Below are 26,876 nucleotides of genomic sequence, written 5' to 3' on the forward strand. Positions count from 1 at the left end.
CTTCTCTGAGACTTGCTTCCATGAAATTGCTACCAAATGCAAATGCATTAGATTGGTCTTTTATATAATCAAATTCCGCTATAATTCTCGCACGAACTTCCATGCGATAATAAGCTTTAAAAGCTCGTATGATGCTTTGGTCGCATGGTTGAATTAACGATCGAAGGCAAGAAAATTACTTTGATGTTCTTTAACAATAAATTGTGTGTGCAGTGCAGTTGTCTACTAACAAGACAATTTTTCGCTTTAATTTAAAATCTCACTTAACTAACCAATTGTTGAAAATGCCATTAGTCATCCAAGCATTTGCACTACAACAGTAGTCAACAGGATTTTACTTTTCCCAATCATAGGAGCTCTCGTTTCTAACCTTTCATATTAGCACAACAAAGAATTGTCACTCGCTCTTTTGAAGATTTAAATACTTTAGTACTTTCAATTTTAAACAAATAAGTATGCTCCGGCACTGCACAAAAATAGAGTCCTATTTTGTCTGCATCGTAAATATTCTTGGGAGAATATTCAGCAATAATTTTGGCCACTCGGCCTTAATCCACACATCAGCTGATAAAAAATCAGCACTGTTTTCTTCACTGTGAATACACTTGTACACAATATTCTTTCGCTTTTTTTCACCTGTTAAACCATCCATCAGCTGCAGTGAATTTTTTTTCTTTGTCCATGTTTTGTAAGTTCTGCTTTTTGATGCATCAAAGGCCCGTTAATCAAAGCATTCTTTTCACGAACATTACTAAACCAAATGTTTAATGCTGATTAAACTTGAGTATCCTTACCAGATCGGGCTCTCTTCTGATCCATGTTCTCATTAGTAAGACCTGAAGTTTCAATGTTTGATCTGTTTTATGCTGACTCATTTTGGCCAACCTATCATAACACTCAAATTCTTTGCTTTTCTTGAAAAGATAAATCTTTACGTTTTTTTACTTGCTTCTTCCATAATGCTAAGAGCTGTTTTAATGAGCACTTAAAGTCAAATTCACTTACTGAAAGGGAGCATGAAAATAAACTCCAAAAATCACAATTAGACTGTATTTGTATCCCCCTGCATTTGCCTGGAAGATATAAGATTAAAGGAAGATTAAAAAAAAAAAAAAGTCAGATTTCGACAAATATTCATTGTCAAATTTTCTCCTGATTAACCTTTATTTCTTAGAATTCTGAGACCCAAAAAGCTAAACATTTGAGGATTTTGATAACAATAATGAACTTTGATTATAATAGACAGATTATTTTTAATTAATTTTAAACGGTGTGTTTTGCAACCGACTGATTTTGATAACAATAGCTGCTTGATAATATTATCCGTGATCACAATAATTTTACTGCATATATTTTTCAAAAATTATTTTTGTGAGCAACATGGTCCAAAAAACTTTCAGGACTTCGAAAAAAGTGTCTCGAGTCCTGAAAACAAAAAAAATAGTCGAGACTCAGAAAACCTAATAAAGAAACAATAAGAAACTTACAGTAGGATATACAGATGCCATATATTGAATTTATGCACATAGCTACTGAATTCAATATATGATATTCTCGTGTTGTCAAAGTACCTGTGTGTTTCACTAGTGGTGAAAAATAATAGTCCACATTTATGTACCCAATGTCTATATTCGTATAGTTCCATCTTTACTATGTTCTTTCATGCAAATCTCTCCCAACTAACTTGTCTTTCTGATGTAGCAGATGCTGAATGCACATAAAATTTGGTATACTCCTGGTCTCTAAATGATAGATGAAGCTGTTTAGGTCACATCAGCATCATCAAGACTTTTTCATTAGTGCAAAGGCAACTTTTATGATACACTGCTTGAGTACCCATGCAATCTCATAAATTGCATTTTTTTTTTTAATGTAAAGTAAAAAAAAAAAGCCCTTTTATTTTTATTAGTAAATATGCATTACATTAGCAGTTATGGCTTTGTGGATATATGCCTCCAGCAAGTCATATATCCACAAAGTTGTTAACAGCTATAGTGTTTCCTTGTCACCTTCCTCTCAAGTGGTATATCACATTACCATTCCTTATGTTAAAGGTGTCTCTGATGGAATAAACAAACAGCTGAAATTGGTTGGCCAAAGGGTTATCCTTTTTTTCCCTATTAACAAGATTTCTGCTTTTATAGACTGCAAAGAATAAAGTTCCACCTTTAGTCCAACAGGAGTCTATCAAATTCAATGCCAGTATGGAGTTATAATATTTTGAGCAAACTGATTGAATTAAGATGCTCATCATGACAAACAGCTGTTTGTCATGATGAGCATCTTAATTACATTAAATTCCATGAGCCAGAAACTAAAATGGCATGTTCTGCAATTTCCATGGAACCAGATATTCTTTTGTAATCATCATCATCATTAGCATTCTGTCTCTTGACAGGTCCAACGGAATCTCAGCAAATTCTCTTCCTCCAATTTCCTCTGTCTCTTGGCTTCCTCCTTCATTTCTTGATATCCTCTTGTGCCCATTATGTCATCAAGCACCATTAGTCATCTCCTTCCTCTTTGTCGCTTTCCTTCAATTTTCCCTTCTATTATTCTATCATTCTTTTCAATAAGCTGTCTCCTCTTAAATACATGTCCGATCCAATTATGCTTTCTTTGTCTTATGGCGTTTAGTAAATTCCTTTCTTCTTCAACTCTATGTAATACTTCTTCAATGGTAGTTTTTTCAGTCCACTGTATTTTCTCCATTCTTCTCCATAACCATGTTTCAAATGTCTCCAACATTTTAGCTTCTTTCTTCCCAATTATCCATGTTTCTGCTTCATATAAAGTTATTCTCCCAATATAACACTTAATAAGCCTTTTCTTTAAATTTTTATTCGTTTTATTGACAATCAAATTTTTTCACATTTTCATATTTAATGCATATTTTCCTTTATTTAAATTAAGGGGATATTAAATCCCACATTGTTTTAAAACCGAATAAGAAACTCAAAGATTGGAATCAGAGAGTTTCATGCCAAATATAGTAAACTATAAAAGTTTTTTCGGTGATTACTAGCATGAGCTAATGCAAATAGTCCTAGTACGTAGCAATCTCAGGCAACTCGCAGCAAAGGTGGTAAAGTTCTGATCGCTATTCTTGGTATTTTCCATAATGTAAAAACACATTTCCAAGGAAATGTAGGCTGTTATTACACTATGGTGGGATGTCACTACCCAGACCAGTTTCAGCCTTTTTCGAGGCTTCATCAGTGAGTAGCTAGACCAAATAGATACCAAAGAGTATAGCAAAAAGAACTTATATACTCTGCTATACGAGTTGTCAAAAAGGTACAACCATTAAGTTACTAAAATATAAATATAAAGAGCCAATAGGCTTCATTTCGGTGATATACACATTATTTAAATTAAGGGGATATTAAATCCCACATTGTTTTAAAACCGAATAAGAAACTCAAAGATTGGAATCAGAGAGTTTCATGCCGAATATAGTAAACTATAAAAGTTTCGGCGATTACTAGCATGAACTAATGCAAGTAGTCCTAGTACGTAGTACAATCTCAGGCAACTCGCAGCAAAGGTGGTAAAGTTCTGATCGCTATTCTTGGTATTTTCCATAATGTAAATACACATTTCCCTTTTTTCCTTTATTTTCCTTGTTAATTTTTTCTTTTAATTTCTATATCACACTTTCCATTTTCTTGTATTAAACTACCAAGGTATTTATATAGTGTCACTTGTTCTACATTTTCTCCATTCATCATCACCATAACACTTCCTGGTTGCCTGGTTCTCATCACTTTTGCTGTTTTCTTTGTTTTAATTTTCATACCATATTTTTTGCATATACAGGTAACCCTCATATAATGCAGATGTTAGGTTCCGTAGAAATGCTGCATTATATAAATCGCGTTATGCGAGACTCAGATCACATAGAAAAAGTAGGATTATGTTCCAAAATCGTTTTTTTTTTTAAAATTATATAAACAATAATGACATACTCGACAAATATATTTTATTTAATTCAGGTAATTTATGTAAGTTTAGAAAACATATAAACTATGAAACAAATACATAGTATAAGCTTATAAAATTACAAATTGTATGTAAACTTCATTGCACATAATGCATAATTTGTTTTAGGCAAAATAAAATAAAGTGCAATTTTAATCATCATCATCACCGTCTCCAAAACTAACATTTCATAGATGTTCTTTATTTACAAGTGGCCAGACGTCGTCATCACTTGATATCTTTTGGACATCATTTGTATAATTCTCATTGCATACTTTGGCTGGTTTAGTTATCAAGAAGTCAGTAATAAGACCTTGCTTACCACTATGCAACACTTTTTTATTAAGTTCATAATATGGAGTTAAACAAATATCCAATTATTTCGTGAATTTTCCGGAGCACTCCATCGAGGGATCATTATCCATAAAATAACTTCCTAACTTTCTTGCCAAGTGCAATCCTTCTGCTAATTTCTTCAAAAGGAATTCTTTAACAGATTCTTCACAATCAGAATTTTCCCCACCATTTGGTTCAACATTATCTCTTAATTGTACCAGTTCCTCCTCATTTAAATCTATTTCTCCATTAATTAATTCACTAATTTCATTTTCAACCATATCGCAAAAGCCCTCTAAGTGGCCATTACTATAAAAAAATAAAAATTTTTACATAAAAAAAAAAGCATTATGTATCATATGTAACTCACCCAAAAATAAAGTACTCAGCTTGAGATTAACATACATGATTTTTAATGCACTTTTCCGGCAGCAAACAAAGACAATTTTCAGCCATAAACACTTTAAATGGTAAACAATTGACATAAATGGTATGCTAAAGGGTATTTCCCCTAATATAAATTCACTACTTATAACTACATGCGCAATACGGGCAGACGCAAATTTAACGAAGATAAAATTTGATTTTTAAGGCGCGCGGTGAAAAATATATGAAAAGATGAAGGGTTTCTACCATTTGTAGACTGTGTTATATCGAAACAGCATTGTATAAATACCATGTTGAACAAGGGTTACTACAATTTGTAGACAGCGTTATATCGAAACCGCACTATACGAGGGTTACCTGTACTTTCACATTTTTTCATTAGATGCTTTAGTTCATCTTCCGTATTAGCTAACATTGCTTGATCATCTGCGGATGTAATAGTTTGTACTGTTCTTCCTCCAGTAGTGATTCCTCTTTTCTCTTCATCAAATGCTTCTTTTATCATTTCTTCTGAAAATATATTGAAGCGTGTAGGTGACAGGCAGCATCCTTGTGTTACATATCTATCAATCACACATTTAGTTTTTCCTACTTTCGTCTTTATTACGCAGTCAGGTTCTTATATAATTCAGCTATTAACCTTCGGTCTCTCGAATCTAACCCAATCTAATCTTTCATAATATGTGACCATAAATCCTGAAAAAGAGAATTACAGCATGAGAATTACTGAAGTTTTTTTTTCCAACTTACTGTGAATTCTGGGTAAGATTTTGCAAGCATATAGGCTAAGAAAAATTGTGGAAGAGAAATCTGGAAAAAACAAACTGGGTTCAGGCTAAATAGAGATTGTGTCAGGATTAGATTTTCACCATAAGCAAACAGAAGAGAAATCAAAGGAATATAACAGGGATCTGTATTTCATCATCATCAAATTGCTGACATGTACCCTCAAAGGGTGTACAGGACCTTACGATAATGCTACATGAAAAACATCACAACTTCCTATCAACAATTTTCCTCCAAATCAATCTGTTAAGACTCAAACATATACAGTTAATATAATAAAATATATAGTTGGTTGTTGCCATAGGCCAGGGAATTCCACAGATGATCTGGAAGACATGCATCGCCAAAAGTACAGGTCGAGTGATTATTATGGGGAAATTTAAATATGGAGATAGACTGGAAGGAAGAAAAATCACATGGTAGAAAGGAAATAGAATTTATACACCTACTGAGAGAAATTTCTTAAGGCAGCATGGGATGAAGGGCTGGGAGAGTATCGGACCTGTTCATAGAATCAGAAGATCTATCCATAAATCCGAAAGGGTTCTTTCGTTATGTGGCAAGTAAGAGGAAGAATGACTATGGAAGATTAACCTTAATGAGTGATGATGATCACAAGGAGACGGAAGAACATAAAACAGTTGAGTTACTGAGTGACCACTCTGCAAGCATATATCTTACTAGTAAGGTTACTGCTTTAACCTATGAGACAGACACTAATGTGGTGGTGGATGAATTAAAGGTTCTTACGATATTACAGAATCTCAATGTAAATACAGCTGTGGGATTAGATGGAATATCAGCTAGGGTTTTGCAAGAGTGTGCAATGCCTTTGACTAAGCTGTTTAAGTCTCTGCTCTGGTAGAGTTCCAAGGGAGTGGAAAGAGTGCAAAATTATTCCTTTGCATAAGGGGGAGGTTCTAAGACTACAGTAGCAAATTATAGACCAATCAGTATCTCAGACATGGTGGTAAACGTATTAGAAAAATTGGTAAAAAAAGAGAATTCAAGAATGGGTAGATAAAAATATGATACTGTACAACATGGCTTTGTGAAGGGTCAGTCATGCCTTAGTAATTTACTAACTTTATAATAGAGTAATGACGATTTTGCAAAGCCATCCGACAGAATACCACATGAAACACTGTTATGCAAATTAGAACAAATCGGGATGGATATGGCACTGGTTAAGTGGATAAGAGGGTTGCTGCTGGACAGATATCAAAACGTGGTATATGGAAGGGCAGAATCAAGGCGAAAACATGGAGACTAGTGGTGTGCCACAAGGTTCAGTGCTGGGACCATTGCTGTTTAATTTATACATAAATGATATAGGAAATAACCTGAAAGAAAATATTCAGTTGTTTCCTGATGATGCAAAATTAGGTAGAGCAATAGTTAATCAAGGCGATGTGGAGAACTTGCAGGACGATTTAAATAATCTGTCAGTATAGGCAAAAGATAATGGGTGTCAGTTTAATGTTGAGAAATGTAAAGTTATGCACTTTGGGATAAATAGATTACAAGCCGTTTATCACATTGATGGCACTGTACTCCAGGAAATAGATGAAACCAGAGATTTAGAGTGGTGGTAGACAAAGAGTTAAGGTTTAAAGAACATATTGCTAAGGTAATACATAAGATTATTTGGCTAGTGAAGAACATATTTACAAGTAGAGATAAGGAAGTTGCAATTCCTCTTTATAAGGTCTTGATATGTCCACATCTGGATTACTGTGCTCAAGTCTGGTCCCCCTGGGTTTTTTGGGGATGTGGAAGCAGTGGAAAGGATTCAGAGGCAAGTGACCAAGATGGTGAGTGGCCTGTGGAATGTGCCTTATGAGGATAGATTGAAGGTGTGTGGATTGTAGAAGTTGAATGATAGGAGAAAAAGAGATATGAGAGAAACATTTAAGTTGCTTAAAGGGTTTTATAGGATAGATGCAGGAAAAAATGTTTCAGCATTTGGTTGGATGGACCAGAAGAAGGGGTCATCCCTGGAAGTTGAATAAAGGTGTGGTCAGTACGGGTGTGAGGACTAGATTTTTCGCTTGGTGAATGAGTGGAATGGGTTGCCAGAGTCAGTTGTGAGTGCTTTTTCTATTAATGGGTTCAAGGAGAGGTATGGTAGATTGTGTGGATAGATTGGGTCTCCTGCAAGTCTTCGGACTCCATGAGGTGCCCGTATAATAATAAAATAAATCCAGTACAAATCTGCAGGATTCTTTATCTAAATGAAATAACTGCAGCAACAGCTCTGGTATGAAAATCAGCTATAAAGAGATGAAGTGATGAAGAATAGGAAAATAGACAGGATCACATGCAATCTCAGTGGAGAATATAGAACAAGCTATATATTTAATCTCTTTGGGCATAATTTTTTATTGATGATGGCTAATTAAATAAAGAAATAAACAGAATAAGCAAGGCTGGTATAGTGAGGTTAGAAATAAAGCAACTGATCAAAGATTGGAAAGAAACCACAAATATGAGAGTTGTGAAAAAAAATTAGGGAATGAGGAGATAAGAGATTAATAGGACATTAATGGCAGAATCATATTAAAAAATGAAAGGAACTTGACAACATTAGCAGTTGAGAATGTGTAAGGACTCATTTAAGTTGGTAAGAGGAAAGATTGAAATACAGGGTGGCCAATAAGTCATGGAACATGTTTGTAGAAAGGGGCCCATCTTTGTGAAATAACTGCATAAGTTTTTTAAACACCACCAGATTTTTTTTTTTTTATTATTAGTTATGAAAAACCACATAATCTAAATGCTTTCTGATCTAATAATCTAATGCTGTCTTTTGGTGACCTTAATATGTTTCAGATCGTCTTGAAAGTTATTCTAATTTCAAAAGATTTGAAGAGTGGCAATCTTTTTTGACACTGTTCCTGCTTAAGGGATGGCAATTGAGGATTTATATTAATATATTAAGGTCACCAAAAGACAGCAATGCCTTCTTCAAATACACTGGAATATACAACATCCCTTGCTCTTGTGGTCTAAACTACATAGGTCAGACATTAAGAAGTCTTGAAATAAGAAAAAAGGAACATTTGGAGGATGTTAAAAGCAACAGAATAGATAGTTCCGGATTAGCCCTCCACTTCTTCAACACAAGCCACACCACTGAATGGGACAAAAGTTCCATGCCTTATCTAGAAGAAAATTTCCAGTGTCACAATTTCAAAGAAGCCACAATGGTTCTCCGTTCTGAAAGCAGCCTAAGCAGAAATCAAGGAATGATCCTGCCTGACATGTGGAAAACTCTAATAAGATTAGAGTTTAAAGGAACTTGACAACATTAAATTTTGGCAAGCTAAGCTTGCCAAAATTTAATTTTGCTGCAAACTACAGAGCACGCACGCGCACACAACAATAACTAATGAACACACATGCTCCATGTGTATGAGGTTACCAGTCTTTTTAATTTTGTTATATTGTATACGTTTGTTCTATGTACTAGCGAACTTTGAGTTGTCTTTATCGTTTGTATGCCTTGAAGAAGTCAAACAGCCCAGTTGGTGAAACATGTTGGCATAATTTATCATTAAATTTATTGGTCCAAAAAAAAAAAAACCTAGTGTAATCTTATTCTAAAATTAAAGAGCTGATTAATTTGAAGAAAAAATGTTGATAGGAGATTAGTAATACTGTCAATTTGTGTAGTGCAGTCACAGTATCTGTACACTCTCTTGAAGATATACATCAGGAATCTGATAATGATAGCTCTTTTAACACACACTTAGCTCACCTACAAGTATGCTAAGTGGCAATTTTCTCTGAAGAAAATCATGCTGCCATCTCATGCCAACATTAATCACTACACAAAAATCATCTACACCTAAAGACGTTCACAAGCATCCATATCATAGTGAAATTCAAGCACAGAACCAGAAGGGCTGGAAAGCAGACACCACACCCTTAGCGACATTGACAGAATGTTACACATCCCTAGGTAATCTCTAGTTTCCTGTTTATGATTTCTTGTCAATTATATCCCTTAGATATTGTATCTCCAGCTACACACAATCACAGATTCTTCTCATATATAAGTTGCCAAACCTGCAAAAAAACTGAGGTCATGTGTGGCAGGGCAGGATTATAAATGAAGGTGTCTGTTGTTCGCTTTGAAGTGATGAAAATTATCTTTGGGGAAATATTTCATGAGTAAGGCTGTTTCAGAAAACTGATGTACATGGAATAAAAGATGAGTGGGAGTACTGGGGTTTGTGGGTTAGAATTCATTTCGGTAAATTATGAAAACTACAACCATGTTAAGAATAATTATTTCAATTTTGTGACATTTCAACCTTCATATTAAGGTCATCACCTGGAATATATACACATATATAACATATATTCTTAACATAGTTGTAGTCTTCATAATTTACCAAAATGAATGCTAATCACTGTGTAACATTAAAGGAAAGCACTGGCAGGTTAGCAGTTGAACTTCCTTGCAATCTAAATGGAAATTGTGCATTCTGGTCCCTTGCAAAAGCCACTGTGTGCAATTTCTGGCTTATCTGTGCTTCTACTTCTGTTACTCTTCATGATGGCACCACTGTTGCAGCAGCTGAAGATAAAGCTGATCTCCTAGCATAATTTGGCCAAGGCAAATCTAAAATCTAGCCTACTACATAAACTGATCTTTTGAAAAAAATAAAAAATAAAAATAATATATATATATATATATATATATATATATATATATATATATATATCTGAAGAATCTTAAATAACTTAGGCACCAAATGTCTTCTGGTACCTGTTCTATATAATCTGTGCTCTATTATAGTGTGGAGGACTTAATCAAATACATGGAAGCAAGCATATTCAGACAATACCAAAAAGTCTGCAACGCTAAACTATTCTCTTCAAAATAGAAAATATCATCAACAGTCAAATTCTTTACAACTAGAAGCCCATCAGTATGCATTTCATCACCACCTTCCAGAAGTTTCTTCTCTTCCCATGGAAAAAGGGAGACACTGCTGTTTGATTTGATTGGCCGATTCTACCCTTAATAACAAATTCATCAAATGTTAAAAAGCATTTGAATGAGTCTGGCACTGAGACCTGCTCAAGTAAATCACCAACCTCTGGCCAACCTTTCACCCTCTAACTGGGTAGCTCACTTTCTCTCTGGCCAAATCAATGCATGTCATGCTTGTTTTTTTTTGATTCTCTTCAAAAACTTCTTTACCAATGCAGGAGTGTCTCAGGGTTCTTCTATCACCTATCCTCTTTTTTAATACAAAAATTACCTCCTTTCACTGACCAATAATCCTATCTATGGTTTCACTGATTTGCCAGCCATGCAGTGCACAGACATCCCAAGTATCAAGATTTTCTATAACCAGTGCTTTAAATGCTGATGTCCATACCATATAATCTAATGCTACCCAACTTCTATTCCTGCCTCTTTCCCAATATTCCATCTGCATCTGTTCTGTTCTCTGGAAGAGCCTTCCTCACAAAGTGTTCTATAACTAACTGAAATGAAGAATATAACTGGAGACCTACTGTTCAGAAAACATCAGAAGAGAATTAAGAATAGATAAAACATCAGTCAGAGACTTGTCTAAAATTTGTAAGTATGGATTTATCTCCACAGGAACAAAGTTGAGGATTCTGGATGCTGCTCTTATTCCAACAGTGACTTATGGATGAAAGAAGGACTTCTCCAAATAGTAATAGAAGGTAAGGTAAAGTCCCTGTTAAAAAAGGAAGGGGTAGACTCTCAATGAGATGGATGGTATGTCTGGAGTGACTGATCTTCAAAGAGTTAAAGCCTTCAGAAAAGCAACAACAAGATTACCTGGTAAGAATTGGTGTGGCACATCACCAAGGAATAGAGTGACCATATGACATCCAATGATGCCCACTGAATAGATGAATGGCTAATATCTTTAAGACATTGTTAAATTAAGATAGTTTTTAAAAAATGGTGGCAAAAATCCAGCAGAAGAAGAGAAATGTCGAAAGCTAAGCATCAAATCCAGTAAAGAGAACCTCTATATTGTTGGCATAAATGAGAAAAATTAACATATGAAATTTCAAGATTAAAAGGACTAATTCAAAAATTGACCAGGAAGTTAGAGAAAGCAGAAAAACATTTATAAGAACTAAGAAAGGAAAAGAAAACTGAGGAGAAAAATAACAGGAAGGAAAGCAAGGTAAGTCATAAGTTATCAATGAATAATGATGATGATGATAATAACAAGATAAGGCAATTAAAATATACGAAAAGAAGTCATGTGGTACGATGATTTGATATTTAAATTTGCACCTGATGGAGTCGCTAAACTGAGTTTCTCAGAAGCGCTAAAATACAGGATGAAGCAAAGATAATAGTAAAAGAGATAGTAGAGCTAGTCAGAACTAATGATTAAGTAGTAACAAATACGGTATGAGAGAGAAAGGCAAGAAAGTAAAAATGGTTTGCTTATTACCAAAATCTGTTAAGTCATTGGAATGAGACCTAATACAGAAAAGTCAGGAAAACTAGATCATCTTGAGAGGAATGTTGAAGATATGTAAGTGCAGCTAGCATTTGTAGATGTAATAATGATTCAGTGGACACGGTTATGAATCTGCAGAATAGATGGACTACACTTCAGGTTTCAGCATTTTGAGTGAGTGAGTGTGAGTAGGGAAAAAAACAGTTGTCCAAATGGACCAAGCAGACTGTATAAGAAAAAACAAGTAGGAACTTTTTATGTACATACACAAATGATGAATAAGTTGTGACCTAAAATTGTTGAGCCCAATGAAACACTACATTACACTGAAGTCAAAATTTGAGCCAGTGATTCATGCATAATAAAAATTTAAGTGGATCTGTTTATTAGAGCAATACTGACAAATAAATGAACAAAAATGTCCACAGGATTTTAGATACCTATTTCCTGACTAAGTGAATGGGTTAAAAAAAAAAGAACAATTTCTACCCTTAGATCCTCAAGGTTATTTTCTATGGAAAAAGTGAAAGTTAAAGTGCATACATGAAAAGACTTTTACTACAAAAGTTAAAAGGTAAAGACCCTTTGCCTTTTACTGCAAAAGGCACTGTAACTATGGTTTGCATCACACTAAGCTATACATACATCAATACAAAAAGGCATCTGGCAAGGCGACACCATATCTCCCAAATTATTTACAGTTGCACTAGAGGAAGTCTTCAGAAGCCTTGATTGGGAAACAAAAGGAATAAATGGAGAAAGGCTGCATCATCTGGAAATTACAGATGATATTGTCCTAATAGCAGATAATCTTGAAGATCTGGAAGAAAGGCTAAATCAGCTAAATGAAGTCTCCAGAGTAATTGGATTAAAAATAAACAGGAAAAAAAAAATAATGATGAATAAATGCATAATCCATAGAACTGTCAAAGTTGAAAACCATGAAATAGAACAAGTTACTTCACATGCATATTTGGGTCAATTGTTATCCTTTGAGGATGCCAAAGAAAAGAGATTGAACGAAGAATTCACCTTGTATGGGTGGCTTATGGCAAAATGAGAGACATATTCAGAAGTGATATCCCTATGAATCTAAAAAGGAAAGTTTTCGACCAGTGCATACTTCCTGTCCTAACATACGGAGGAGAAACATGGACTTTAACAGAGGCCCTAAACAAAAAGCTGAGAACAACACAACATCGCATGGAGAGAAGTATGCTAAAAATAACATTAAGAGATAGGAAGACAACTACCTGGATAAGATCTCAAATAGGTGTCATGGATATTGTAAAATACATTAAACAGGCTAAGTGGAGATGGGCTGGCCATATTGCCAGATGCAGTGACGGGAGATGGACTAGAAAAACAACAGAGTGGAGACCAATGGATGGAGCAAGACAAAGAGGAAGACCGAGAAGAAGGTGGAGAGATGAACTGGAATAAATTGCAGGAGTGAGATGGATGGGAGAGGCAGAAAACCAAGTGGTCTGGAAAATCATGGGGATACCTACGTCCAGCAGTGGACAGAACTAAAAGATTGAAGAAGAAAAAGCTATACATAAAGCTCCCACTGCAACTGTTCACTGCAAATATAAAACTTGACACTCTAAATTGTCATTCAGATCATTTATACGACCGTGTACCAGTATTTGACTTTTACAAAGCTTTAATGTAATTGTTTTATCAAATAAGAAAATTTATGAAATACTCTGCAATTTGTATCATTTTTTTAAATTAATATTTTTGTTGAGATATATCAATATAAATATGATGAGCAACAAAAAAAAAAGCTACTACCTTCTCCTGGTCTTCTATGAAAAATCCATAATAAAAAGAATAAGATCTATTTCACTAACCACATCTTTAGAGTAATACCAACTAGAATATGATTAAGAACAAAAAAATATCAGAAATGCCAGAATAACAGCATACTGTATTTTCTTTTTACATTACCTCCATAAAGATTCAGTCAAGAGTTAGTGCTTTACATATAAACATAAGCTTTTAATTGAATAGTGTTGGTATAGTTATTATTGTACCATGCTATCCACTACCCCCCCCCCCAAAAAAAAACACATGTTAAAACTGTTTTTAAATATTAAGAAATAATTACTGAAACTTTGAGATACACTTTGATGGTTTTGATCTACTCACTGCTGGCTGGTCAGAAGAGTTATGATGCTGTGTGGGTTAGTAACCAATCAGATTCATTAAATACTTACACTAGTTAATCGTAGGTATCTTTTCTCCATATCATGTGATGTGCCAACAATAGTATACGATTCCCAGTCGATGTCTCCACTTTCATCGGAAGCAGCCTAAAAAGAAATTTTGACAATTAAATTATAATGCAGAGCAAAGTTTCGTTCTGTAAAATATTCATTTTAGAAGTTAATATGCATAAGCATTGCTTAGAAAATATAATGTATCTGAAAAAATAAAACTGAATAGCCTGTCACTCTAGCTTTCTAATTAGGTGATCTTCATGCAGTAGTAAATGAATGAATACTTTGCTGATTGAAAATTGCTCTGTAGACACATGCTTGTGCATCTTAGAGATATATAATTTTAGATTATATTTTGCAACCATTAGTATTCTGAATACTGACACTGTAAAAAGTTTATTTTTAAAATGAATTCTCAAACACCTAAAGCATTACCAATATCATTTCTTGACATGAGAAAGAACAGAAAAACCACCAACCTGACAAGCATTGCCGCCAAGGCTACAAGAAACAGAGTGAGAATGACATGATAATTTTTAGGATAGCTAATAATTTTTGATAACCGTTTGATTCTTTTTCTGTAGGTTGCATACTTTATAGTAAACTTCCTACAAAGGTAAGATTTTACAGAAAAATTTAGTGTTGCACTCAGAATCCAAGTTTCACAACATCTTTACAAATGTGAATCAATATGTAATGTAAATGAGCAGGTAAGAAATAAAAACCAATTAACAATATTTTTAACATGTGCAGCTGCACTCCTCAATATATGACAAGAGGTGTTTGAACAATAGTATTTAAGGTAATATGTGAATGAAAAAAACTTCTTTTTTTCTCTAAATGCACAGGTAAACTGTGACTGAATGGTGGCAGTAGCTGCTGATAATTTATATCTTAAAAGAAAATTAGAGATTTACTGATTAAAATTCAGTATAACAATGGCACACAAAAAGATGAGAAAAACTGAAGCCAGCTTACACACCAGTTAAATTGGTGTTAATGATTAAAATAGAAGATTTAAACTACATTTAAACAGAGAAACTTTTAATAATTTGTCACACGAGCATCATCAAGAAGCACTTTTAGCAACCCAAAAGTCTTGTGAATTCTTTTATTCAGAATAAGAGCATAATCGTTTAAGATCTTAATGCAAAGGTTGGAGAAGAAAGAACAAGAGTAGAAAACATTTTGGATCCATTTGGTTTTGGTCAAAGAAACGAAGATGGGCAAAGATAATTAGATTTTTGCATCAGAAATTATCTTAAAATTGGAAAGAGTTGGTTCCAGAAAACACAAAGCCACAGAATTAAAACGTATAGACGGAATGGCTAGTAAAACTCAGTAACAGATTATTTCATCCTTGATAAAAAAAAAAAAAAAAAAGCAGTGCCTTGTCGTCCTTCTTTTCATGGGTATCATCAAAAGAAGGGCGACAAGTCACTGCTGTATCTCGTTTACCTATCCTGTCTAAAGTAATGGAAAAAAATCATAAATTCTCAACTCCAACACTACCTTGAAGGCATTCACCTAATAAATGACTGCCAGTATGGATTCCATTGCTGCCGATCAACAGGTGATCTGCTCACATATGTCGCCCATCTCTGGACAAATGCCAGGGAGAAGTTTGGCGAATCTCAAGTGGTTGCACTTGATATCTCCAAAGCTTTTGGCCTGGCAATCCAACTCCAGGACTTCTGGAGTTGGATTGCCAGCTTTGTCTGGATGCACACTGTGTGTGTGTGATGGTGGATGGTTACCTATCCTCTCACCATTCAATTAATGGCGGGATTCCACAAGGTTCTGTCCTCTCACAACCCTCTTCCTGCTATATATCAATGACCTACTTCAGTTGACCTCCAACCCAATACACAGTTTTGCAGACGACAGCACATTACACTCCTCCCTTTCATTTGATAAACCTTACCCTACTTAACTCACCTCAACCTACAGAACATCAACCACCACTGCCCTCATTTCTGATCCCCAAGCCATCCTCCAATGGGGTTCGGATAACCTCATCAATTTCAATGCTAATAAAACCCAGTTCTGTTCTATTTCACATAAAAAAGAACCATTTTTTCCCAGTATTCTTTTTGATGATACCCAAATTTCCAGACAGTTTGAGATTTCTCTTCTTGGAATTACACTGACATCAAACCTCTCCTGACATAAACACATTACAACCATTGCATCCTCAGCTTCAAAAAAACTAGGATTTCTTTTTCACTCAAGACATTACTTCACCCCTGAAGAGCTGTTAACATTATACAAATCACAATTCTGCCCAGCTATTGAATACTGCTCTCACATATGGGGGTGGGACCCCCTAAAAGCTCCATCAAAATGCTTGACTCAATACAGAGGAGAGCAATCAGACTTATTAATGATCCATCTCTTACCAACTCACTCCCCTCACTTTTGTACAGACGTTTGGTTTCTGCAATATGTATATTCTACAAATATTTCCATGAGAAATGCTCATCTGAAATAACATCAACAATTCCTTCACTCAGTACTAAGCTCGTTGGACAAGTGCTCACCACAGTATTCCTCTCCACAGTACACCTAGAAACAAACAGAGCAAGTTCCTTTTCCTCCTCCTCCATCCCTGCAACTGCTGTATTGTGGAACAGTCTCCATTCTGTTGTGTTTCCCAAGGAATACAATTTACAGTCATTTCAGTCAAATGTAAACAAGTTCCTCCTTTCCCAACCCACTACCAATACACGGTACTAACATACTATAGGTTGATCAATCAACCTCTCATGTATGCTCAACATAAAAAAAATAAATAATAATAATAATAAAAAAAGGCTCCTGATGTTCAATTCTCACCTTCTAATGGTGCACCCTAGTGGTAGCATCTACATGGATACCGAACAAACGAGGATGGACTGACAATTGGGATTTAGCTGACCAAATTTTATTCTTATTGGCTTAAGCCACATTTCACATGGTGCAAACACCTTTCAACCATAGCTTCTGCAGCCACCAAAAACTTGTACTTTTTTGCATACGACTACTTCACATCTCCGTTGCTAACTATAAAAATCCCAAATCCACCCAGCCACAGAATATTATTATGCAATATATATGCAATATATTATATATTGCATAATACTGATTTGGCCATTTTTATTCCTCTGTTTTTCTCCAAATTCATAAGAACAAGAACTACTGCTAACCAACATCCCTTTACAATCCAGCTTGAAACTCACCAAACCAACTTCTGGGTCTCCTCTTTCATTCCATCTACGTCTATCCTTTGCTGCCCACACCAACTCTGTCTCCTCCAAACACACAGCACTGCTATAGGTCTCGTGACCTTTCATGTGTGGAACAGGTATAAAAAAATCAAATACAACATAATGGAATTTTATGCCAGCTAAGGCAGAAATTCCACTGTGTATTTTTAAACAAAGCCCCTGCTGTTTTGTTAGATAATCAGGGCAAACAGTGAAAAGTCAACTACTGAAAATAACTCCAAATCCTAACTTCATGAGCAGAATTCAAGAGGAAAAGAAGTGGAAAAGGCAGAACTAGAGAATCACTAAATTGACATAGTTGGTGTTACTGAGACATAAAAAAACAGGTGAGATTCTTTTAAATAACCCCTATAAGATATAATATTCAGGCAATAACAATCAAGGAAATGAATGGATGGCTATATTATTCAACATTACACATAAGGATAACTACTTGAATGGCAAATATCGAGCAGAGTGATGTGGGTAAATCAAAATGGAGAACTGGACAATGACACTTATTTGTGCCTATAATCACACAGAAGGGTCTGCTAAAAAAAAAAAAAATGTGGATTAATTTCTTAGGTTTTTAGAGAAGGAACTGAAAAAGAAAAAAAATTGGTGCTTGTTAAAAATCACAACAGAGTAGGAAATGAATACCAGAAGCAGATTTGTTTTGGGAAGATTTGGAGAAAAGAATAAAGATAATAATCATAATCCTAAATATTTGTTGGATTTCTCTTCAGGACATGGATTAGTCATTACTAATGCCATGTTCCACCATACAGATGTGCACAAATTCAGGTGGAGAGAATACCAAAGGACTATGTTATTGTTGATAGTGATATCTTCATGCATCCAAGATTCAAGAGTATACAGGAATTTGAAAAAGAAGTGAGTTAGTTATGAGTATGATAAAGATGAACATAATAGTGAAATGAAGTGTATATGAAAGTTTATAAAAAAATCAAAGTTAAGCTGCTTTCAGAGGTAAATTAAGGTAATTACAGGCTTAAATATATCTTGAAGATCTGGAAGAAAGGCTAAATCAGTTAAATGAAGCCTCCAGAGTAATTGAATTAAAATAAATAGAGAAAAAACAAAAATAATGATGAATAAATACATAAACCATAGAACTGCCAAAGTTGAAAACCATGAAATAGAACAAGTTACTTCATATGTATATTTAGGCCAATTGTTATCCTTTGAGGACTGCCAAAGAAAAGAGATTGCATATAGAATTCACCTTGGATGGATGGCTTACGGGAAAATGAGAGACATATTGAGAAGTGACATCCCTGTATACCAGTGCATACTTCTTGTCCTAACATACGGAGGAGAAACATGGACTTTAACAGAAGCCCTAAACAAAAAGCTGAGAACAACACAACATTGCATGGAGAGAAGTATGCTAAAAAAAACATTAAGAGATAGGAAGACAAATACCTGGATGAGATATCAAACAGGTGTCCTGGATAGTGTAAAATACATTAAGCTACATTAAGCATCAGGCTAAGTGGAGATGGGCTGGCCATATTGCCAGATGCAGTGATGGGAGATGGACTAGAAAAACAACAGCGTGGAGACTAATAGATGGAGCAAGACAAAGAGGAAGACCGAGAAAAAGGTGGAGGGATGAACTGGAGCAAATTGCTGGAATGAGATAGATGGGAGAGGCAGAAAACCGAGTGGTCTGGAAAATCATGGGGAGACCTTCGTCCAGCAGTGGACAGAACCAAAAGGTTGAAGAAGAAGACAGACTTAAGTATACAAATACTATTCAAGACAAAATGAAACGGTTCGAAGAAAAAAATCAAACCTTGAAGACCCACTGGCAAACTCTGATGAAAACATTCTGCCAAGGGAGCATGCAGTGAAACTGTCTGCAAGAACAGAAAATCAGAACTCCATAGTGCATTCAGGAAGTTAAAAGAGAGAATCTAGGAAAAGAAGAAAGTATGCTGAAAGTTTCTAGCAAGTAAATCAGCATGCTCAGAGAGAATAGAAAGACTTTAGTAAGAATACAGAAGACATTAGAAATGTTTAGAAACACATATTGCATTTATTGACTTTGAAAAAGCATTTGACAAAGTTAAAAGAAACATTATTTAACATATTAAAAGAAAGACAAATACCAAATAATATCCTAAAAGCTGTCACAAGTATATATGAAAATAATCAAATACAAATAAGATTAAATCATGAGCTATCATATACAAGAGAGATAAACCAAGGGGTCCGACAGGGATGTCCCCTCTCAGCAACTCTTTTTAATATCAACTTAAATGATATAATAATAAAATGGAGTAAAAATTTACATCAAGGAATTAAACTTTCACCTATAGTTAATTTAAACACTCTCCTCTTTGCAGACGACCAAATAATAATTACAAATTCTGAAGATAACTTACAGAAAGCTATTTTAAATCTAAATGAGATATCCAAAGATTATGGTATGATAATATCAACGGAAAAATCAAAAACTATGGCCTTTAAAGGACAAGATCCAGCAAGAACTAAAATAGTATTAGATAACAAGATCTTAGAACAGGTGAATTCATTTAACTACCTAGGATGTATGATCACTTATGAAAATGAAAAAGATATAAACATAAAAATTGCAAAATATTTAAAAATAACAGGAGTAATTAACTCTATATTTAAACCAAACCTAGTTCAAAAACAAACCAGGCTTAAAAGTATACAATACATTAGCCCTACCGGTCTTAATGTATGGAAGCGAAATCTGGACAATAAAACAAAAAGACAAACAAAGATTAACAACAGCAGAAATGAAGTTTATGAGAAAAACTGCAAAGTATACCCTATTTGATCACAAAAGAAACGAAGATATTATGAAAGAATTAAACCAAGAACCAGTAATTGAAAAAAATTAAAAAATATAAACATAAATGGATGGAACACGTTCAAAGAATGAAAAAAAAAAAGATTACCAAAACAAGCCTTAAAGTACAAGCCATTAGGAAAAAGAAAACCAGGACGTCCTCTTAAACGATTCAACGATGACTTCTAAGGCCGGAACAGGCCATACTAGGCCTAAATCCTTGATACGTATGATGATGATGATGATGATGAAGAATACAGAAGACAAACAACAGGAAGGTGGAAAGAAACAGTTCTGGATGCTATTGAAAAAGCTCAGAAATAGAGGAAAGAGTACTATAAAAGGAATTAGAGATGATAAGGATATTCTAGATGTATGGAGTAATTACTTTGAAAGACTGCAGTGGCAGAAAACATTTGAAAAGAATGCAGTCATAAGCACATAGAAATTTAACTAAGATGACAATTTGCTGAAAAGCCCTTAATGTTAACCCTTATCAAAAGTCTAAGAAATGTCAATTACAACAGCACATGTTTCTCCAAACCTTTCCATGGCATATGTCCAAAGATGGATGAGGTAGCAAGAAGATCTGCTGTTGATCTTGACTGGTGGAATCCATATTGCTGGTCACTGATCAGATGATGGCTCGCCAGTTGCAGCAGTGTGTGTGCACGTGTGTATGTAAATATATATCTCAGGGCTCCCATTAGCTACCAAGCGTGTTTCCTAGGTGGCAGAGGGGGGGGGGGATCCCAACTACCATCTGTTGGATATCAAGGCAACTCGGAATATATTGAATAAAGAGCTGTGGAACAGTGATTTTTGGACTGGTAATCCCATGTGAAAATCTTGCATTCACCAACCCGCAGTGGGCCAGAGTGGTGAATTTATGGCCTAATCTTCCAAGATGAATCAAACATAAATAAAATGGCCGTCATTCCCTGGAGGCCAGATTATTCTGCCTATGGCAGCAGACAGATAAACAAGAAGGTGCTAAGAATCCCCGGGTAACCAATCATCCTGCCATTGGAATGTAGACCTTGGAACTTCAAACTGTAGACTCTGAGCAGTGAAAAACGGCTAACTGAACTAAATGAAGAGCTAAAGCGACTAAAATGGGACATTCTCAGACTGTGTGAAGTTAGACGTAATGGTGAAGAAATTCTTCAATTAAAAAATGGAGACATACTATATTACAGAAGCCAAGATAAAGGAAGAATCAGTTGGATTCATGATCAACAAAAAATTGAAGAAGAGTATAATAGAATTTGATAGTATATCTGATTGAATAGCAGGTATTGTTGTTCAAATCTCAAAAAGATACACTCTTAAGATCATCCAAGTCTGTGCACCAACAATAAGTCGTACTGAGGAAGAAATTGAAGCCTTCTATCATGATGTATCCCAACTTCACAATAAAGGAAAACATCATTTCAAATTGTAATGGGAGACTTTAATGCTAGAAATGGTATACAACAATCAAATAAGGTCAATGGAAAATTTTGGATATGGCATGAGAAACGATAGAGGAGCAAGGTTAATAGAATTTGCAGAAAAAGAAAACCTGTACATTGAGAATTTTTTTTTTTTTTTTTTAAGGAAAAAATAAAACACATAGGAAGTGGACATGGAAAAGTCCAAATGGAAAAACTAGTGAAATTGACTTTACCCTCAGCAATAAGAAAAAAACAACTTAAACATTGGAAGTGACAATCGTATGGTACGTGGTAAGATTCAAATAAACTGCCAAAAAGAAAGAAGAAAAATGTTTCGAAGATCAAAGCAAAACATAGATGTACACAAACTCAATACTAAAAGCGATATAGTCCAACATGAACTAAACAAAAGATTTAAAAATCTTATTATAGATGACAATGCTGATCCATCAGAAAGTAATGACATTATTACCCAAAACCTTTTACAGTGCTCACTAGAAATAGCTGGTACCACAGAACAGAAAAACAAGACAAAATTTCTGAAGAAACAAAACAGCTGATGAAAAAATGAAGAGAAAAGAAACAATCAAATAACTTACAGAATAACATTGAATACACTGAAATATGCAAAACAATCAGAAAACACATATCAGAAGAATTAAGAAAATTCAGTTGTAAATTCATACAACAAACAACTGAAAACAACCATAATCTCAAAAAAGCCAAACAGCAATTGACGAACAGCAATAAACAGATGATTGCATTCAAACTAAAAGATGGGACCATAACCAGAGATAGATATGCTATAGCAAAAAAAAATTGAAGAATTTTACTCAGTACTATATCATAATGATGAATTAAATGAAGAAGAAGACAACTACGAAATAGTTGAAGTACCACAGATTCTACCAGAAGTTATGTGGAGCATTCAAAGCTTGCAAAATGGAAAACTGCAGGTGATGATGGAGTTATAGATTAACTGCTAAAAGCAAGTGGGAAATGATCTACAAACTCTTAGCAAAACTATTTACTTTATGCCTGAAGAAAAATGATATACCAAGAAAATTAAAGGTTACGCTAATTTTGCTACATAAAAAAGTAAGGTAGAAGACTTGGCAAACTACTGATCCATCAGTCTACTATCAGTGGTTTATAAGTCTTAACTTATAGGCTTTGAACGACTCTGGAGGTAGCACAACTAAAAGAACAGGCAGGCTTTCAAAGTAGCTTTAGTACAATGGACCATATTCAAGTTGTACAAACAGATCATTGAACAGTGTAATGAATATCAGTTACCATTATGTCTTGGTTTTATTGATTATGAGAAAGTTTTTGATTCAGTAAAAACTTGTGCAATATTTAAACCATTACGAAACCAACAAGTGGAGGAGCTATACATCAGGACCATCAAATCAGCATACACCAATGCCACAGCAGCAATTCATTTCAATGGAAAAATCTCTACTGTGGAAATGCAGAGAGATATAAGAGGGTGACACAATAATTCCGAAATTATTCACAGCGTGTCTAGAAGAAATATCCCAACTTCTTGATTGTCAAAGGAGAGGTCTGAAGATAAATGGAAGATATTTAAGCCATTTAGGCTTTGCAGATTCGGTTTCTTTTTGTACACCCTCTGTACAAAAAGAAACCGAACTTTTCGAAAATAGAATAAACTAGTGGCGTCACCTGTTGTATCTTTTTGTTGTTGAAAGTGCCAACCTTCACTAGTGTTGTGTCAACTGTTATGACATCTGTTTCGTTAGAAGCCGAGTTATAGTGCCAAGAGTGACAGTGATTTGACGAACGGTCGTCACAATATTCATTCTGTACGCGACGAAAACTCACCATTGACAAGGCGGAACAAATTCTTTGTATATAATGCCCTTGGAATCATAGAAACGAATCAGGATTGTCTTTACTTTTGACTTCTCCAAGCAACTATTTTTTAGATGCCAGTCTTCTGGTGGTCTTCACTCAGCACTCTGTTTCGGAATCATACTCAAAACACACGTTTCATCACCAATAACGATCAAGGAAGTTTGAGTTCTTACGAGCAGTTTTAATGAGGTCCTTACAGTGTTCAATTTGATACATTTTTTGGTCGTCAGTCAAATTGTGGGGAACAAATCGCGAATTCAATTTACGAAGGCCCAAACTCTCAGTCAAAGTGTTGTGCACAGCTGATTTTGGAATCACCAATTCATCTTCAATCAATCTCACGGATGACTTCGGGTTTTCTTTGATTAAAACATGCACTTTTTGTATGTTAACTTCGCACAGTCCAGTTTTTGGACGGCCTGGCTTTTCATTGTCCTCAAGCACCTCATGACCATTTTGAAATCGCTTAAGCCACTTGTAAACTTGAGTACAGGATAAGCATTCATCACCGTATGCTTTTTGAAGCATTTGATGTGTTTAAGTAAAACGTTTACCAAGTTTAATACAAAAGTCAATCGCAGCTCTGTTCGAAACTCATTTTATGACCATTCATCAAAACACACTTCACTCTTGGCATTATGACTCGACTTCTAATGAAACAAACGTCATAAACAGTTGACACAACACTAATGAAGGTTGCTGCTTTCAACAACAAAAAGATACAACAAGTGTCGCCACTAGTTTCTTCTATTTTCAAAAGTTCGATTTCTTTTTGGACAGAGGGCGTAGTTATCTTTACTTCAACTGCTCATAAATTACAGACTCGTATCCAAGAACTCCAAATTGCTAGCAAAACAGCTGGACTAAAGATAAACCTAAAGAAGACCCAAGTTATGTTCAATAGCTATGTCCAACCAGAAATAATAAAAATCAATAATGATGAAATTAAGCAAGTAGATCATTACATATACTTAGGACAACAGATATCAATGGAACAAAATATCATGGACGAAATTAAAAGGCGCACGATGCTTGGGTGGAAAGTATTTGGAAAATTACATTCAATATTCAAAAGCCAACTACCATTATGCCTGAAAAGAAAAGTTTTTAACCAATGCATTCTTCCTTTATTGACATATAGCTGTGAAACAGGGACACTAAATGTAAAGGAAATTCAAAAATTAAAAAAAAAAAACACAATTTAGTATGGAAAGAAGTTTGCTTGGTATCGCAAGACTGGATCACAAAAAGAATACGTGAATAAGAAATCAAACCAAAGTGTCTGACATCGTAGGAAGAGTGAAATATCTGAAGTGGGAACGGGCTGGGCATACTGCTCGAAGACAAGATCAATGATGGACAAAACAAGTACTGGATTGGATTCCATGAGAGGAAAAACAACCACAATGCCGACCTAAATCACGGTGGATTGATGATATCATCAGATTTGCAGGAGTGACATGGGAAAGGAGAGCCATGGACAACCAATGTGAATAATCTTGGAAAGGCCTTCATTCAGCAGTGGATCGACAATGGCTGATGACACTCCCACAAACACATATGATACACACACTCCTACAAACACATATTAGACACACATGCACACACACACACACACTCAAAAAAAATATATATATATATATAATACACTTCTCCTCACATATATAATATACGCACTCCCCACACACATCTGTTCCACACGTGAAAGGCTGTAAGACCTATAGCACACTGGTGCCATATGTGGTCAAGAGGAATAAAAGGAGAAGTCTGTTCATATTTTGCTTCAACAGCTGAGGTTTCTAATCTTTGGGGAAGGCAGAATGGGAAGACTGTTCCGAAGGACAGAAGTAGATGAAATAAAAGAAGAGGCAATGATGTTGGTTTGGTGAGTTTTAGGATGGACTGTAAAAGGGTGTTGGTTAGCAGTCTTGTTTTAATGATTTTGGAAGAGAGCGGAGGAATAACACTGCCCAATTCAGCAGAGCACTTCTCCAAGAAAGTATCTGTAGAAAAGGCACAAGGCAGAAACTGAATGTTTATGAGAGAGGGATTGAAGTGGGTCTCTGAGAGAAGGATCACCAAGATCCTAGTCGGATTGCCTTTTTCTGGATAGAATTGAGCAATCTTAGAGAGGATTTTGGTGCACCACCCGAAATATAGGCGCAATATTCCATGCTTGGGTGGATTTGAGCTTCGTATAGAGTTTACAGCTATGAAGGAGTGTCTTGTGTGAAAAAGTACAGCAAGTATTTTGGTGGCTGCAGAAGTTACAGATATGGCTGTGCCAGGAAAGATCAGAGGTGCAAGTCAGTCCAAGAAGGGAAATTTGATTATGTTTGGATATCTCAGTATTACTGAAGGTAAGGGGGGATGCAAGCTCTTTCTTGCGAGAGATCAGACAGAACTGAGTTTTGGTGGCACTGAATTTACAAGGTTGTCCTTGTTCCTTAGGGATACAGCTAGGAGATCTGAGTTCAGGTCCCTAGTTGTGGGAAATCTTAAGGATTCTAATACTTGAGCACTAACAGGTCTGCCAAATGAAAAGGAGGAATGGAGTGAACTGTAGTCAGCAAAGCTATGGATAGGATTGGAAGTCTGTGAGAGCAGGTCGTTTATGTACAAGAGGAAGAGAGCGGGTGAAAGAACAGAGCCTTGAGGTACTCCTGCATTGGTCAGGAAATCTGAGGAGAGCAACCGTCCAACATGACATGTCGTGAGTGACAGTGAGAAAGTTGGTGATTCGGTAGCAGAGTGGGGACAACAGATCATAAGATGGCAGTTTGGTGAGTAGGCCCCTGTACCAAAACCTCAACATTTCAAAGGCATTTGAAATTTTGAGGAAAACCAAGAGTTTCTCCAAATTCTCCATGGCTTGAGTGCATAAGTGGGTGCTGAAAGAAAGAAAGAAAATGAGTTGGAGATTGCAAGTGCAGAATTCATACTGCTGGTCACTGATTAGTTGATCATTAGAGATGGTTCAAGAGTTGGTTGTTGATGACCTTCTCCATAATATTTGAGAGAACAGAAGTGAAAGCAATTGGATGGTAGTTCGTTGGATGACTTGTACCAACTTTCGTCATGAAAATTATGGAAACAACTACCATGTTAGAGTAAAACGTTTAGTTTAACATAAACCAAAATAAACAGTCAATGTTTTGACCTTCACATTAAGGTCATCATCCCATATATATACAAAGACATAAGTGGCACTACAATCTACATGATATGCTAAAGTTCCTGATCAACCATTAAAACTATTGGCCTATCCTCTTCTGAAAAAA

At 35.2% G+C, this 26,876-nt stretch overlaps 1 protein-coding gene across 2 annotated transcripts in view; it reads right to left on the reverse strand.

Moving 5' to 3' along the window:
• Positions 1-26,876, reverse strand: part of LOC150097088 (leukocyte receptor cluster member 8 homolog) — a 347,020-nt gene that overhangs the window by 82,487 nt on the left and 237,657 nt on the right. For both annotated transcript variants that reach the window (XM_090407668.1, XM_090407667.1), the window contains exon 12: positions 14,186-14,281. In XM_090407668.1, coding sequence (XP_090263794.1) covers positions 14,186-14,281 — 96 coding nt within the window. The remainder of the gene's footprint in view (positions 1-14,185; positions 14,282-26,876) is intronic.

Source organism: Typopeltis vanoorti, chromosome 17 (assembly GCF_054136105.1).
Source record: "Typopeltis vanoorti isolate ZY-2024b chromosome 17, IOZ_Tvanoo_1.0, whole genome shotgun sequence".
NCBI lineage: Eukaryota > Metazoa > Arthropoda > Arachnida > Uropygi > Thelyphonidae > Typopeltis > Typopeltis vanoorti.